Here is a 17,965-nt window from a genome sequence, read left to right as displayed (position 1 = left end):
GCCTCTCAGAGTCAGCCCCTCTCCCCCGCCTCTTAGAAGTTCCCCAAACCACTTCCCCCACCACTAGCCCTCACCCTTCACCTAGCTCTGCCTCTCAGTCACCATCTGAGTGCAAGACACTTCCCTGTGCAGCAGGAGGGCTGCGCAGAGCACCGCAGCAGCTGGGCTCCACATGGCGTTTGGCCCCAGCTGAGCACTGCAGCTGCCCCACCAGCCAGGCTGCATAGCGGTCCACCGGAGTCAAAACCAGGAAACCGCTAATTTAGAATGAACATTAGAAACGAAACTTCCCAATATCAAGGTGGTTAAGCACTGGAATAAATTGCCTAAGGAGGCTGTGAAATCTCCATCACTGTAGATTTTTAAGAATAGGTTAGACAAAAATACTTGTCAGTGATGGTCTAGCTGCTGGAGCTGAGGCCAGCTATTTGCAGTGGCTCTGGGGGCCAGAGCCACAGCAAATTCTGGCCCTGAAGCCACAGCACAGCAGCCGGCTTCAGCTCCAGCAGCTGCCACGAGGTAGGCGGCTGTCGCAAATGAAGCCGGTTGTTTGCAGCAGCCCCTTGGCAAACAGTTAACATCTGTGTATTCATTATTTCCATCATGCATATGCAAATAAAATCCTGACGGTCTGCCAAAAGTTTGTGAATGGGTTTGCCAGTCTCAGGTATGAAAAAGATTGGGAACTACTGGTCTAGAGATAACACTTTGTGTTAGGGATGTTAAATATCAGTTAATTGAATAGTCAATTAACCTTGTGAATTCTAATCAGTCTACTATTCTATAGTCCCCGGGCAGCCCCTGTCCGGGGGGAGGGAAGGAGAGGGATCTGAGCTCCTGGACCCAGCACAAGCCAGAACTGAGTCAGCTGCCTGCCTGCCTCCTAAGACACTTTAAATGCAGAGTTGCAGCAGGTGTTGGTCTAGGACCCAGTACAAGCCAGGACTGAGCTAGGCTGCTAACCAGCCTGCTAAAAAAATTTACTGGCGGGGGGAGAGGGGGAGAGGAGAACTGCAGATGCATATAGTCTATAGCATTAACCTATAAGCTTTTGTTTATTGGTTAATTGACTATAATATTACATCCCTACTTTATGTCCTGGCTTGAGTGCAAGGGACTAAACTAGATGACCTCTCGAGGTCTCTTCTAGTCCCACAATTCTATCATTACTTCATTAACATTATAAGCAACTTCTTAACTTTAATTACATTCAGAAACTATTTTAATGTTTGATAAAAACATATGCCAATACTTTTCCTTAATATTTAAAAAAACCTCACTTTCCATTTAGATGCTCTTAGATTGCTTCAGCTCCATCGTATTCATAATATTGAACTCATTTTTCATGCACAGATAAATATCAAAGCATGAAGACACATCAAAGCATGAGAATTAGAGGTACATAAAAATATTTTGAATCACAATTTAACTTCAGAATTCTTTTCCTTGCAACTGGAAAACAGTTATGAAACACTGAAACAAAATAGCAAAAACACATTTAATTGATATTGCAGATATTTGAGACGTTAGAGTCGATAAAGAGTTCTAAAATACCTTTTGCTGTGGTGTGCAGGCCCCCATGCATGTGTTACAGAATATGAGATCTATGCAGAAGTTTGGGGCAATTCTTAACAGTGTCTAGCTTAACTATAGGTGTTTGGTCTGAAAGATATTGCCATTTTTTTCTGATTTTGGCACTTGAACTTTACAGCATGATCTTGAAACTGCAAGTATTACAATCTCTCCCCACCTCTCCCTCAGGTGGTGTTCTGGACAAAAGTCTGATCCTTCAGCGCTATTTATTCCTGGACTTCGTTAGTTGTAATGTTCCATACTAGTATCTCTGTGATGGTTGGCCCTGGTATTTGAGATTAATTAGACAGATGCATATAAACCTTTTATAAATCAGTATCAGATACTTAAGTTTAATTCAATACTGCAGCAAGAGCCATTTTTACCAATTTTACTTTAAGTACTAGAAGCCCGTACTTAGTACAATGGGGCCTAATCTCTAAGTGCTATATAAGCAGGTAGTAGAAATAGTTCTTCCCCGAACAGCTTACAAAACACTAACATAGTGACTAATTCATTTCAGTCAGGTGATGGGCTGTTTTATATATGACTGTAGTTTCTTTGTTTACTTTCTACACAGAGCCAGATTACCATTCAGGAAAGCTTGCTAGCTTGATGTGAAAGATGCTTTTGGTGTAGTGGTTGCTATTTGAGCAATGGTTTGGGTCATGAACACAGCACTGCCAACTGACTTAACCTATCGCCTGTTATTACCCAAACCAGGTTATGGAAATTGTACATTCCTCACAACATTCCTTTCTTTCAAGTGGCATCACTGACTATCCTTGATTCAGTTTGAGTCAGCTATTCTCACTCAAGTTTCAGTTTCCTCTGTACACCAACATATTTAGTACACTGCACTTTGCACTCTTGTACCAAAACATGTCTAATATTTAAATCATTTGTTGCTAAACTAATGACTTGGTTGAGACTATTAAGTTACAAAAATGTGCCCAGATTTTATTATAAACCATACTTACTGAAGGAGTTGTGTTAGGTCTCGATGTGCACGTATCTTAACCAAAGGTTCTAAACCTTTTCTCTCTCTCGAGACCTAGGACTCCAGAGCCCAGCAAACGGAGTGGGAGGAAGCTCGGGGCTTTAGCTGCCAGGCTGTGGGGAGCCCTTAGGAACTTAGCCCTTTGGGTACCAGCCATGAAATAGGGGGTTCCCCAGGCATAGGCATAATGTGACTTCTATTGGGGGGGGAGGGTACAAGGAATGCACAGCAATTGGGTCAGCAATGCACAGCAGTGCCTGTGGAGGGAGTGTCCCATCTACCCCCCAAATCATCTCAATGGGCAATGCAGCCTGTCGGGGAGGGCACAACTAAACACTGTAACCCAGAGGAGAGGGAGCTGTCAGCTCACAATTTGAAAACCACTCAAGGCGCAAACAGGGAAAGCTAGAGGTTGTGTGTAGGCAGGACAGTAGCTCAGGATTCAGGGAGAGGAGTAACTAGGAACTGTGTGCTGGCAGCCCTTATGAGTTTGGCAAACAGTCAGAGCAGCAGGAGCCTTGGGTACCAGGAGCTGAAGAGGAGGCAAGGGAACACCCACCTCTATTGCACTAGCCAGAGCAGCAGCTGCCCCCCACTACCTGGCACCAGCTTTCCACTTCCAACATGGCCAGGTGCTTGGAGCTGCTCTGTGACTGCAGGTTTGAGAGGGACAACACCCTTCTGTGGCCCCTTCCAACTCTACCCAGTTCAAAGCTTTTGTTACACAAATGTCAGGGCTCCTTGGGCTCCTAAAACCAACTCGTGGTGCCCCAAAAGGCCATGAACCCTTTGCTCAGAACCACTGAAAATCACTGCAGTTGACAGTTTCAGTAGGCACCTATCTGTAATACCAAATATAGTCTCAGATAAAATCTAAATGCCTTTCATGATGCAGCTAAATTTTAAAAGCACTCACTTATACCAATGCTGAAGCCTTCAGTAGCAATCTGGCAGAAAAGAGAAGACTATAGCTATCATATGATCTGAACAGTTTGACTGACTGCCCCATATCATATTCCTAATTCAATTACCTCACAATCATTAATGGATTTTATCCTCAACACTTATGAGAGGTAGGGAAATACTATCCCCACTGTAAAAACAGAGAACTGAGATCGGATATGTTATTTACTTAAGGTCACATTGAAGTCAGTAGTTAAGCCAGAAACTTCAGTCCCAATCTATGATCCTACTTATTGGGCCATCCCTCCTTTCAGCATTGCTGAGGGGGACAAAACCTGAACTTTTAATTAAGGGATTTAAGTCTCTGGGACAGTGGTTCTCAATGAGGGATTCAAGTACCCTGGGGGTCACAGAAGTCTTCCAGGGGATGTCTAAATTCAACAAGTGGGTTCCTCAACCAGTGGGTTATGAGCCTGTGGGGAAATTTGTAGGACAGTTTTAGGGGACCCCCCCATGAGGCTAAGTTACATGCTTTGGACCCAGGTGGCAGGGCTTGGGCTTCAGACTCTGAAAGGGGGTACAGCAGCCTGCAAAGGTTCAGAACCGCTGCCCAGGAGATTAACCCAATTCTAGAGTATCAGTTCTAACTAATAAAACAAAGTTTTTCTCAGATTTTTCATATAATCTAAATGGACCACAATATACAGTTTCTCTAGATAGAATTATAATAGGGATGTAAGCAACTAATTGACTAGTCAACTATTGGATAAGCAAAAGCTTATTGGATAGTCGACTAGTCACTTCCCCTCTTTGCTGCATCTATCATCAAGAGGCGGGAGGGGAGGGGAGAGAGCTGGGGGTGCTAGAGGGAGCCAGCTTAAAATCTGGTTCCCCCCCCAGCTATATGGGAGAGTGCAGGGGCACAGTGGTGCCCAACTTTGAAATGTACAAGTGCCCCAGCAGGGACTCTTGTACATTTCAAAGTTGGAACGCTGTGTGGAGCCCAGGGCCAGTGGGGAGTCCCCCCACTGTGGCGAGACGAAGCGAGGCACAACTCCCAGCTTTCCCCCCTCTCAGGCTGTCAGACCTGGCTCTCCCTGATATCAAAGGATGGGTGGGTATGTTCATGTGCATGATTTCTCTGCTCCAGAAATGTAAGGTTGTTTTTTCAAAGCAAAACTAAGCCTATCTATAACAATATGGCACTCCTCCTCCCTACTCCTGATCTTCCCAAGGTTCATGTGCTTAACGACGTCCTCTTACAGGGTTTCTATGATAATGTCTAGGGCTCAACAAATTATGGAAAACCCTACTCGCCAGACAAAAAAGGGACTTGCCACCCTCCCCCACAAAAAGTGTTTTTAATGGCATAAATTCCTAATAAGAATAACAGTAATTACTAATACGTTCTTAATAAATATCACCCAAGTTATTAATAAATATTTTATAAATGTCTACCTTTTCCCTCTGCTGCCATGTCTCCTCCCCTTGCTCCATCAGCTCCCCTGGTGCCTGCTGCCCCCCAACTCCTCACCCTCCTCTGCTGTCCTGACTCCTGCCCTTCTCACTGCCCTCAGCCTTCCTAAGACCTGCCCCTCTCCACCAGCCCTTCTCTCCCTCCTGTGCCCACTCCTCCAGTAGCCCCACTCTGATCAGGTGAGCTACCCCTCCCCATCCCCTCTCCTAACACCTCCCTGTACACACCTGCCCTGCCTCTCTCCTCTGGTGCTGGTTCATTCCCTGCAGGTGCCTGCCCTTGTGCTTCACCCTCAGAATCTCCTGGCACCTGCACCCCCCCAGTGCCTCCCCCTTCCCTCACTGCCCCTGCCCCCTTTGCCCTCTTTTTCCCTGATACCCACCTTCTCAGCACCCTCTGCCCTCATTCCCCTCATGCCCCTGTGCCCTCACACATGCATTACTCCATCTCCACCTTCCTCATGCCCACCCCTCCTTTCAAGCCCTCTCCCAGCACATTCCCCTCCTCCTTCTAGCTCCCAGTGCCCTTACCCTCTCCTCTCCCAGCATCACCCTGTTCCCCCCTCCCACTGACACCTCCCCTCCTGCCCTTTTCCTCATTGTCTCCACTTGGCCCCCTGGCATTTGTCTCTCCTGCACCCGTCTCTTGGTGTCTTCCCCTTTCTTCTTCTTCTTCTCCTGACCTCCTCCCCCTCCCCTCCCCTCAGCACAAGCCCCTTCCCCATATTTTTCCCCTCCCGTCCTCTCCCCACAGCCCAGCCCAGCTCCTTTCCCTCCCCTAGGGACAGCTCTAGGTTTTTTGCTGCCCCAAGCAAAACATTTTTGCCCCCCCCCCTTTTTTTTTTAATACACATTTGCATTTTGCAATGGTTTTTGTTTGTTTTCATTTTTGTCCTAGCATTTTAGCCCTATATATAGCAAATAGCATTTTCATTCATTTTTTTCCATAAAGGCAAAGGCGCTTCAAGTGAACTCCCCCTTTCACTCGCTGCTGGGTCACAGTAGCCTTTTCCCTGGCCTGTCCAGCCGCTCCCTATGGACAAGCACCCCTCACTCCCGACCCACAGGGGAACCAGGATGCAGGGACAACACAGAGCCAAAGGGGTGCAGGGAACAGTGGGGGGGGAGGAGCGGGAGGCACAGAGCCAGAGGGATGCAGGGATCGGGGAGGGAGCAGTGTGCAGGGTGCGGTGGAGGCATGGGGAATGGGGCACGGGGAACGGGAGGGGCAGAGGGACAATGCAGGGAACGGGCAGCACAGAGCTGGGGGGGCAGGGATCATGGGGAGCAGGGTGCAAGACCAGGGCAGAGCCAGAGGGAGAGCAGGGGATCCGGGGTGGAGGGGCGGTGTGGGGAAGGAGCAGCAGGAGCCAGATGGGGCGCGGGATGGGCGCAGCGAGCCGGGTGGTCGGCTTGAAGCGGTTTCTTGCCGGTGAGGGGGCTGGGGCCGTGGCAGGACTGGAGCTGGTGGGGTTCCATAAGTTTGGAAAGGCCAGGTTTAGGTCCCAGTGTGGACGGGCTGGCGAATGTGTGGGTATAGCCTGTCCAACCCTTTCAAAAACCTGTTGACCATGGGTTTAGCAAACAGAATTTCCCCCCCTTCCCCTGCGTGGAAGGCCAAAATGGCCACCAAGAAAACCCTGATGGAAGAGGAAGAGAGATCCTGGAGCCTGAGGTCTAACAAGTAATCCAGGATCAAGGGGATCGCAGATCGCCTTGGGTGTACCCCCTTCTGGGCAGCCCAGATACAGAACCGTTTCCACTTAGCCAGGTATATGGTCCTAGTAGAGGACTTCCTGGGCCCACTCTGAGCACTGAAGTTCCTTGGCCATTAGCTACGGAGCTTCCATGCTGTAAAATGCAGCAAGTGCAGGTCCAGGTGGCGGAGCCTGCCCAGTCCTGAATAATCAGGCCCGGGAGCACCAGGAGGGTCATGGGTCTCTTGCATGACAGGTTGAGGAGGGCTGAGAACCAGTGCTGCCTGGGCCAGGCCGGGGCGATTAAACTCAAGGATGCCCTGAACTCCCGCACCCTGAGTAAGACCTTGTGAATTAGCGGGAAGGGTGGGAAGGCGTATAGTAGGCCCTGCAGCCAGGGGAAGAGGAGAGCATCCCCAGGGAGCCCTGTCCCTGTCCCATGAGGGAGCAGAATCCATGGCACTTCCCATCTGGATCTCTTCACCACAGGGCAGAACAGGGAGACCCCCATGCACAGAAGACAGATTGGGCTACATCCCACCTCAAAGACCATTCGTTTCCTGCAGAGGACCTGCTCAGTTTGTCCACAGGAGGTACAAGGCCGTCAGGTGGATAAGTGCCCCGATGAAAAGTTCCCACAGGTCAATCGCCTCCAAGCACAGGTGAGGGGAACTGGCCCTGCCTTTCTTGTTTATGTATGACACCACTGTCCTGTTATCCGATAGGATGAGGACAGACTTGCCCCTGAGGTGGGGAAGGAAAACCGCACAAATCAGTCGGACTGCCCAGAGCTCCCTGATGTTGATATGCAGGGTGATCTTGTCCGTAGACCACATACCTTGCGTGTGAAGGTCTCCCAAGTGGGCTCCCCAGCCAGTGTCCGACGTGTCCATGACGAGTCAGGTGGCTAGTAATGGCCTGGAAAATGGTACCCCTGCAGAGACCTCGGTCTGGTCGGCCCACCAGTTCAGCGCGAGGACGACGGAAGCGGGACCTTCACCACCTTGTCCCATGAATGGACTACCGGGTTGTGGGCTCACGATAGCCACATCTGTAGTAGACGCATGAGCAGCCTAACGTGTTGCACAACATAAGTACAGGCAGCCATGAGACCCAGGAGGCGCATGCAAGTCCAGGGGTTCTGGAGCTCCCTGACCATTGCCTATATTGCGATAAACCAGGACTTGGGTAGGAAGGCTCTCGCTGAGGTCGAGTCCAGGGTGGCTCCCACGAACTCTATTATCGCAGTGAGTGTCAGGGATGACTTGTCCAGATTTAACAAAAGACCTAGATCGTCAAAGAGTGTGTGCACTACCGTGACATGCAGTCGCACCTGCAACTCTGAGCTCCCCCTCAGGAGCCAGTCATCTAGATAGGGGAACACCTGGATACCCCTTTTTCTGAGTGCACCAGCTACCACCGCCATACACTTGGGGCCGTGGAAATAGCAAATGGGAGGGCTGTGAATTGGTAGTGGTCCGGGCCCACAGTAAATCTGAGGAATTTGCGGTGGTGGGGAGCAATGGAAATGTGAAAGTAAGTGTCTTTTAAGTCAAGGGCAGCGTACCAGTCTCCGGGGGCTAGTGAGGGAATTATGGACACCAATTTTACCATTTTGAACTTTGCTTTGGCAATGAAGAAGTTCAGGGCTCTTAGGTCCAGGACAGAAAGCAGGCCCACTTTGGCTTTCGGGACCAGAAAGTAGTGGGAATAGAACTCCCTCCCCCGAAACTCAGGGGGAACACATTGTACCGCCCCTATCGTAAGGAGATATTGGACCTCCTCTTGAAGCAGAGGCTCGTGAGTTGGGTCCCTGAAAAGGGACGCAGTAGGGAGTTGGGGGGGGGGGGGAGTGCAAAGGGATTACATAATCCCTTTTCACTATCTCGAATACCCAGCGATTCGAACTGACCAACCGCTAGGCTGGGGTAAAGTAGAATAAACGGTCCCAGAAGAGAAATGGGGAGACTGGAAGGTTGCCCTTGTAGGTCCCTTCAAAACCCCTGATGGGGACCAGAGGGTCTATTGGGGGGCCCCTGGTTGTGATCAGGAGTCGGGCGAGGGTGACGCCTGTTGCTCCTGCCATTACCGCTTCTACTCCTACAGTGGGAGAAGTTGGTACGCAGACCCTGGGGAGGTGCTCTAGGAACTTTCCTAACGGGGAAGGGGTGTCTCAGGGTAGCCGGGGTGTGCATGCCCAATGATTTTAGGGTAGCACAGGTGTCTTTCAGGCCATGGAGCCTCTGATCAGTTTGCTCAGAAAAGAGCGAGGGGCCCTCAAAGGGAAGGTCTCATATGGTGTTCTGGAGCTCTAGGGGAACCCCAGAACCCTGCAGCCAGGAACTGCGGCATAAGACCATCCCAGAGGCCATTACTTGGGCAGCAACATCTACCACATCTAGAGCCGCCTGGAGAGCCGCCCTGGAAATCGTTCTCCTCTCCTCGTGGAAAGCTTTGAATTCTGCGCGGGACTCATGGGGGAGTAGGTCTGTGAATTTGTCCATCGAGGCCCAGGTGTTAAACGCATACCAGGACAAAAGGACCTGTTGATTTGCAATGCAATACTGGATACCACTGGACGTGTAGACCTTCCGGCCTAGCAGGTCAGTTTTCTTAGCCTCCCTGTTCCTAGGGACAACAGTGGGCTGATTTTGTCTGTCTCTTTGATTCACGGCTTGTACCACGAGAAAGCCCAGAGAGGGGGGGAACGATGCTCATTACCCTCCTGGGGAACAAAGTATTTCCATTCAGCCCACTTATCCATAGGAGGGATGGATGTGGGAATCTGCCACAAGGCTTTGGAGATCTTGGCCACCATTTTGTTAATTGGGAGGGCCACTCTAGAGGGGGCATCTGCGTGAAGCATGTCCACCATGGGATTGGAGTCATCGGACACCCTATCCATCTGGAGACCCAAACTTTGAGCCAGACGTGGGAGGAGATCCTGGTGGGCCCTGGTGTCCACAGAGGCCATGGATGGTCCAGGGTCTCCCAGAGCCTCATCGCGGAGGAGGAGGATGATTTCTTTGGGACTTCTCCAACCGATACCCCCAAAAGTGCCAGATCCTGCTGCGTGCCAGCAGACGAGGGTGGTGGAGGTTGGCTCACCGGAGCCACGCTCCCCAAAGGACCAGGAGACTGCTGGCTAGGGGACAGTGACTGGCCAGAGGTTGGCAATCTGACCAGTGGGGTCGCTGAAGGAGGGGCCCGAGGACCTGATGTGACCAAAGCCGACTTGGAAGGAGGGGTTTCCCTGGGCTTGGTGATAAGCTCAAGGAGTCCAAAATGGCCACTGGCTCGGAGGTTGAGGAGACCACGATTGCTGGAGCACCAATACCAGGACTGGTTGAGTCCATTGCTGCTTGAATGGACGAGGCGGACTATGGTGCTGGGAGCGGTGCCGTGAACGTGAGCAGTGCCACGATTGGGACCGAGAGCCCAGAGAAGACCAGGTGGATTCTGCCTCCGAGTCAGACGTGTAGTCCACGGTGGACCAGGGAGGAGCCGACACCAACACCTGCAGAGCAGCTACGTGCCTGGCCACAGACTACGGCTTCCCACGGTGTCGAGGTGGCATAGTGGTGTGGGCATCTGGTGCAGAGGTAGGTGCCGGAACTGAGAGAGCCGGTGCCAGGGTATGGTACCGCAGTATATCCGGTGCCATGCCCTGATGGGGAACCACAGGTAGGGGTGTGCCGGTGGAGCTGGGAGGGGAGGGCAGTGGGTCCAGGCCTCCGGTGCCATGGTCTCGGGTTGTTTTGATACCCAGTGCTGGGATGTCCCGTGTTGCCTGGAAGGTGTTGGACTAGGGGGCGGTGAGGGGGAAGAGTCTATGAGCACCCTTGCCGCTTCTAAGGCCTCCAGTGTGGAGAGTTCGGGAAAATCCTCCAAGGGGCTCGGCTAAGTCAGTCTCCGGCACCGCAAAAGAGGAGGAGGCCTAACAGGGGACGGTCCGCCCAACCTGGAAGGTCCGGGCTCCAGACTTGCCGGTGCCACGTGCCCCACTGAAGGGCGCACAGAGAGAGTGTGCCTAGCAGGAGACTGTCCCATTAGGCCTCCTCCTCTTTTGCGGTGCTGGAGACTAAGACCGGTGTCGAGGTCTCTGCAGTGCCGATAAGGCATGGTGCAGGGGAGAGTCCCACACCCATGCCGGTGCGCTTTGAGGACCTGGTGCCAACTCCAGGACTGGTACCGGCTGGAGAGCCGCCTCCATAAGGATGATCTTAAGACGTGACTCTCGCACGCGTTTCGTTCACGGCTTGAACGCCTTGCAGTCTTCAGCGAGGTACGTCTCTCCCAAGCACTTTAAACATGAGGAATGAGGGTTGCCTTGGGGCATAGGCTTTTGGCACTTTTTGCAGGACTTAAAGCCTTGAGGGCCAGGCATGCCCTGCCGCAGCGGGAAACAACAACAAAGAACAACAAGAGACTTTAACTTAACTGCAGGTACTTAAGGTAACTGAAGAAACAGAAAACAATACTGAAGACAACTATCACTTAGAAGTGCTGAGGGTTGTTTCAATGACCATCACGGCAGTAAGAAGGAACTGAGTGGGTGAGGGGGCCAGCAGGGATATATATGGGCCGATATACCAGCACCACTCCAGTGGGCTCCCCACTGGTCCTAAGGGTACCGCTGAAGGGAAAACTTCCAACAACGCGTGCACACACACAACTGGAATGCACATGAGCAATCACTCGAAGAAAAAGTGCTATATAGCATTCATTTGTGGAACATAAAATAAAAATGTTGTACTGATGTAAAGTACAGCGAAACCCACCAAAGTACATGTTTCCTGGCAAGGGAGGGTCTCGATAAAAGTAAAACCTCACAACTGTGCGTATGTCCAACTATCGTTGGCAAACTTGTGAGAGGGGTACAGTGTACGAGAAACTGAGGAGTACCAGAAAGTCAAAAGGAATCTGTAGGTATAGAGGGGGGAGTTGCTGAACAAAGAATTGTGCACGTGCTGCATGCGAGGTTGATCCACGATCTGTTCCTCTACAGCAAGCATGTCAAACTGGTATTTGGAGGGCCGCATGCAGCCTGATGAACATGTTTTGTGGCCCACCAGAACATTTTTATAAAAGAATGAAGTACGGCCTGCTGGCCGCTTGGAGCATGTGACCGAGTGCCTGCTCAGAGTCAGCCGGGCCGCTCTGCGCCACAGCAACTGCTCATAGCTGGCTGGGCTGCTCTGCACAGGCACTCACGGCCGGCTGGGTGCTCTGTGCTGGGCATTTCAGCAGGCACTCACATCCGGCCACTGTGCTCACGCTGCCCCAGCATCTCAAGCAGCAACATCAACCTGGGAACCCAGGTATTAGGTTGGGGGCCTGGCTCTGTGGGAGGGAGGAGGCATTAGGTTGGGGGGTCTGGCTCTGGAGGACCAGAGGGGAATTGGGTTAGAATGGGGGTATGGGAGTGCCTGGCTCTGGGGGAGAGGAAGGGGTTATTTTGTTAATATTTTGTTTTTATTTATTCCCAAATAATTTAAAAAAAATCACAAAATGTATATTAATTTTATATTAATAAATGTGTCAATTTTTGCAATTGCGACTTTGCATATCTTCGTGCAAAATCTCAAACTTACAAAGTATCTGAAATTTTCAGAGAGGACTATCCTATTTGATTAACCATGGTCTATACTTGTTTTTATTTCAACAAAACAAGTATGTATTGTGTACAAAATTTAAAAGTACCTTAAATTTATTTAAATTAAAAATTATGTAAAATTAATTTTAAAATTATTTAATATAAGCAAATAATTTTACACATCAAATGACTAATATTATAAAATATACCTAAAACAATCTATGAAATAAATAACTACAACTTTTTGACAAAGTACATTTTCTTTGGTTGGTTAGGACATTACCAATTTATCAACCATTGAAGGTGCTAACAGCTCTCTGATTAGTATCCTTCCTGACATGGGAATCTATTGACTTTGATTTTTATCTGCTTAGGTTTAAGTACCCATTCTCCAGATACTTACTGACGCTCTGTCTCCCACCCCGCTTCCTTGTTCTCCCCTCTCCCTTCCCCTCTCCTATTTATTTTGAGTGTTCATATCCCAAACTTGTAACTCTGGTCATCTGAAGAAGGGGGCTATGCTCACGAAAGCTCATGATACCATCTACGTTTTGTTAGTCTATCAAGTGCTACCAGACCATTTGTTGTTTTTTTCTATAATAGACTAACTCAGCTACCCCCTGAAGCTACATTTTATTTGTTGGCCCTAGAGTTGCCAGGTGCCCAGTATTGGTGCCTTCTGCCTGGCACCTAAAATGCTGAGAGTTTTTTTTTGGTTTTTTTTTGCGCGCGACAACAAATTTTTTCTTTTTTGGCCAAACCATCTGGGAACCCTAGGTGGCCCTGAAAGCTATCTGTTTTCGTTTGTGTGGCCCTCCATAGGCTTCGAGTTTGATATGTCTGCTCTACAGCTTGATTAAAAGACTTGAGCATCTCTTTGTCTGCACCTCCATGACCTTTATCATGCAGTCAGTGGCATCATGAGTAAATGCCTGGTTCTCCTTTCTGTCCTACCCTTCCATTTCCCAGCACTCCTCTCAGCAACTTGGAGGAGCACCGGATCTAAGCTCTCTCTGTCCCTTGCCTCTTTCTTATATGCGGGAGCCATTCTGCTGGGGTGCAGGCATTGGACCTCAAGGTCTCCGCTGCAAAGTACAATGCAAAAAGAGAGAGATTGTTAAATTCTGGCTCAGCACTGAAACATTTCACTTACAAGCACCTTTTGCAACATACCAATCAATTTCTCACTAATCCTTGCTAGTCACACATCTCTGCAAGCATTCTAAGCACGGTGCATGTTGGGTCAGGGGTTGTGCATACAGACAAAAGAATATACAGTCTTTGTAGGGCTTATGGTGCAGCTTTGGAACGCATTCTAAAATTAGCCCACTTTTCCGCAGGCGGGTATCATTTTAGCAGATATCTTACTGCTGATGGTAAAGGAGGGGAAACTAGGGCTCAACTACTGAACGCTTGTGGCTCTCGCCCTGCTTCGTGTGTGGCCTACCTATGTGCTATTTAGGTCTCTGCACAAGTGACAGAATGGTACAGGACAGTTTCCTATAATGGAGGAAGGAACAAAGCTGTATTGCCACACAACTTGTGGCAGAAAATTAACAAATACATCCAAGACTCCCACTGAGATTTCTGTGTGCATCAACCTCCTGGGCCATACTGATTAGCTACACAGGGCAACATCCAGCTCACAGAAACACAGCCAGTCTCCCTTTGTCTACTTCAGTGGTCCCCAACGCAGTCAATTGTCTACACTATTACATCCCTATACTGCACCAAACATCCCAGACCCCACACCCTCTCTATAGAAGTGTGGCTCTTGACCACTTGCCAAAATTTTGGAGTCCCCCCCTATTAAAAATTATTGCCCACCCTTCCCTCTACGTTCTACCAGTGAAATCAGCCTTGATGCCTGTTTGCCCATTTTCCCACACAACTATTATTATAATTTCTCCAACACTTGTCCCTTATACCTGTAACAGCCTCCATGAGCTGATTAAAGCTACTAACTTAGACTGCTCATTATCAACTGCTGCTGTTTAAACTGAGTGTCAGCTGAAGACAGACTCCATACATAAATTGCTACAGGCTGCTGGCCAACCTGCTAAAAAATGTATTGGCAAGGGGAGAGGGGGAAATGCATGTAGTCTATAGCATTAACCTATACGCTTTAGCTTATCAGTTAATCAACTACACTATTACATCCCACTTTCCCACCCTTTTCTTTCTGAGCTCCCTTACATTCCTCTCCCCGCCTCCATAATATAAAACCCTCTATAGCAGTGTTCCCTACAAGCTGTGTTTTTGTGCAGCCACTCAGGAGAGATTCAAATGCTGCCCCATTGATTAGCACAGTGCCCACAGCTAGGTGTTTTTTTTTCTTCTTCTTCTATTGGTGATACACATTTGCACATAGATTGGTGCATATCAATTTATATTCTTCATGTGGATGGAAAAGATTAGAGAGATCATTGCTCTATAGCCCTCCTGTGCACAACTACTGTTTTTCTGCATTTAGGAGACAGGGCTGGCATCAAGGAGTAGCAAGCCAGGCAACTGCCTGGAGTCTCATGCCATAGGAGGCCCTGTGAAGCGAAGCTGCTCAGGCTTCAGCTTTAGCCCCAGAGTGTCAGGAATTGGATCCAGGATTCAGCACCACACCGCATGGCTAAGGCTTTCTTCCCTGGGCCCTAGTAAATCTAATGTAGGCCCTGCATGGTAAACCTTCTGAAACCATCTTGCAGCCTCATCCGGGTCCTGTACCGGCAGGCTCTTAACATTTAAAAGGCTAGCAATGCAGCAGGGGAGACTCCACGCAAGCCAGGACAGCTGATTCCCACTATGCTTCTGCTTTTAAAATCCAAAACTTGTCTCCTTCTCACCATATAACCTTTTGGTAAAAGGCTGACAGACAGCAATGGGGGGAGGAGGAGAATGAGTGGCTCTCTGATAAGTCGCTTACATCTCTACTCCGTATGTTGGTGGTTTCCTGTATAGAATCAATTTGTCCCTTGCATCAGACTGAACTTTCTACTTTATAAAGTGTTCATTCCAGCCTTAAAAGATAATTATGTATAAGCTCACACGTTTGAACCTTTTGCCATCTAAGTCCATGTCTGATGAATTTCACTAAATGATTTACTCCACAAATATTTAAAATCTGTTTTAGTCCCAGTTCAGCACTCAACCTTTCCAGTCCCAATAGCCTATTATAGAGGACTTTGCTACTTCAACCTATTAAGAAAATTGAAGCCCATCATTTGATAGTCACATATTTCTTCATCTTCAGATCATGGAAGCCTGTCATACAAAACTTCAGGCAAAAAGCTACAGACATGCTGGGAGATATCTGAAGTATATCTGCAATGTTTCCAATAAAGTGTTTCATACTTATCTCCTAGAACCACATATACTGCATTTACCAGTCTTCTGGCTTTACAAAAGCAGCATGTTTTCAATTTAATAAACAGCACAACAACTATTTAGCTATTAAAGTCATAATTTTATGCACTCTTCTCCCACTGGCATTATCACATCATGTTACACTTTTGGAGATAAAAGGGGAAAATGTGACCATATTAATGGTCCGAACAAAACACTTCAGCCTCTCCCCTACTTGTTCAATCACCATTCTAGAGGACAGACAGCATTTAAAATCAGGACAAATTTACTGTTACATGGATTCAGCTGCAAAAATAATACTGTTACCAATCATAAGGGTTAAAGAAGAACTGAGTGCTCTGGCTTACACATTTAACAAGACTAAAGTTCAAATAAAATATATCCTTGAACTAAGCCAATTTCAGGGTATATTCCATCTAGTGGAAGAATAAGGTCAACTACCCAATCCTAGTTCATCTCTCCACAAAAACAGAAAAAGCACTGAAGTAGGCTGATTGATTTACATATGCAGGACCACTTGGCCAGTTAAAGAGCAACAGTAATTAACCCTGTATTATCTTCAGAAGAATGGCTGCAAAGGTCTGAGATGCGGGTAGTGAGGTCCTTAAGGTATTTGTACAAAACACAGAGATCTAGGAAAATACTCTTTTTATAGTAAGTAGATGATGACTTGCATGAATAAAACAACATTCCTCATCCCCACCCCCCAAAAAAAGAAAGGATGGTATGCCAGTTATCTGTTACTCCACATTTATATTGTGATGATGCCATTACACACCACAGCCATAGACCCAGTCTCTGCCACAATGAACTTCCAGTCTAAAAATCATACAAGAACTTTTTATTCAAACCTGCTTATTTATAAGCTATTCATTCTTGTATATTACATTTCTCAATTTCTTAAACTGAGTTTAGTAAGAAACAGCTATAATCCTGAACTTGAAATATTTAACAGTGCCTGTTGAGCCAGTCCTAAATTTGAACAGAAGAACATACTGCAGGGTTCATTTTAGGCTGCAGGAGTTTGTCACAGGCATAACAATACTGAACTGGCATACTATTTGCAATTCCCTCTTAGGAAAGTTTGGCATGCTGTCCAGCTCAGGGTAGTCCTATCTAATGCTAGCTTTGCTACTAGCAATAGATGCAAACATAAGTAACGGTGAAACAGGAGGGATGAGTTCCAAAGGCACAGATGCAAAAGGGAAAGAACAGTAAAGTAGTAGATATTAAAATTCTGTCAAAAACTGAAAACCTTGTTTATGAAGTAGCAGGTGCCCAGAAAAGCAGATTCAGACTTTGAAACACAAGAAACAATAAAGAAGGGACAAATCATTTGAGGCAGGTAAGAAAACCAAAGTATAGTGGAACAACAAACTCTATTCAAAAATACTGATAGAATAGCACCTGAGGCTATCTGCCCGGGGTTTCTAGTGGCTGGGAGTTGCTATAAGACTGGTACAAAACCCTTACAGATAAAACTTACTCAAATGAAGCATGATGTGTTCCACTGCAATTTACCCTTCTTTGAAATCAGGGCAAAATGAAAGTGTAAATTGAGTCTATGCTAATGGCTCATCATAATAAAGCTATTAAATGGCAAAAAAAAAGTTACCATAGAGTCCAGGTTGCTTGGTTATATGTCTTCTTGAAGAACAGTGCACTGAGCAAAACAAACTTCCCAAAGCTTGGAAGTTAGGGATGTTAGATATCAGGTAACTGAAGAATTAATCAGGCAAGAATTCTTATTGGTTAAACAACTATTCGATGGTCTCCAAGGGCAGGGCCAGCAGCCAGTGCGCTCTGGCCCCACGCCCAGGGAGGCACCTGTCAACCCCGGCTGCTTCCTCTGATACAGAGGCAGCAGTGTGGGGTGGCGGCAGCTCCTGTCCATGGGGGTCTGAGCTCTCTATGGACAGAGGATGCTGGGGGGGGGGGTGGAGCGGGGGGAGAAATTGAGGGGACAAGGAGGCTGCCACCAAGCAGCCTCTGGCCGCAGTGGTCCAGGCTGGCCATGGAGCTCTGATGCCCTGCAGACAGGGGCTGCTGCTACTGGGGACCAGCCTCTCGAATGGAGAAGAGAGGGCAATCAACTGGTTACCTGAAGTGTTTGTACACTAATGCGAGAAGCCTGGGCAACAAACAGGAAGAACTGGAGGCCCTGTCCCAGTCCAAGAAATATAACTTAACTGGGATAACAGAGACTTGGTGGGATGACTCGCATGACTGGAGCGCTGTCATGGAAGGGTATAGACTGTTCAGGAAGAACAGGCAGGGGAGAAAAGGAGGAGGAGTTGCGCTATATGTAAGAGAGCACTATGATTGCTCTGAACTCCAGTATAAAGAGGGAGAAAAACCTGTTGA

The 17,965-nt window shown here is 48.1% G+C and overlaps 1 protein-coding gene across 10 annotated transcripts in view; it reads right to left on the bottom strand.

The window, feature by feature from the left end:
• Positions 1-17,965, bottom strand: part of PLEKHA5 (pleckstrin homology domain containing A5) — a 241,995-nt gene that overhangs the window by 192,220 nt on the left and 31,810 nt on the right. The window contains exon 4 of one of the 10 annotated variants that reach the window (XM_075897789.1): positions 11,356-13,329. The exons of the other annotated variants lie outside the window; for them this stretch is intronic. Coding sequence (XP_075753904.1) covers positions 13,146-13,329 — 184 coding nt within the window. The 3' untranslated portion in view covers positions 11,356-13,145. Of the gene's footprint in view, positions 1-11,355; positions 13,330-17,965 lie in introns of those variants that run through there. 10 annotated transcript variants of the gene reach the window in all.

This window comes from Pelodiscus sinensis, chromosome 1, assembly GCF_049634645.1.
Source record: "Pelodiscus sinensis isolate JC-2024 chromosome 1, ASM4963464v1, whole genome shotgun sequence".
NCBI lineage: Eukaryota > Metazoa > Chordata > Testudines > Trionychidae > Pelodiscus > Pelodiscus sinensis.
Note: the sequence above shows the minus strand (reverse complement) of the source record. Positions and strands in the feature narration are given on the sequence as shown.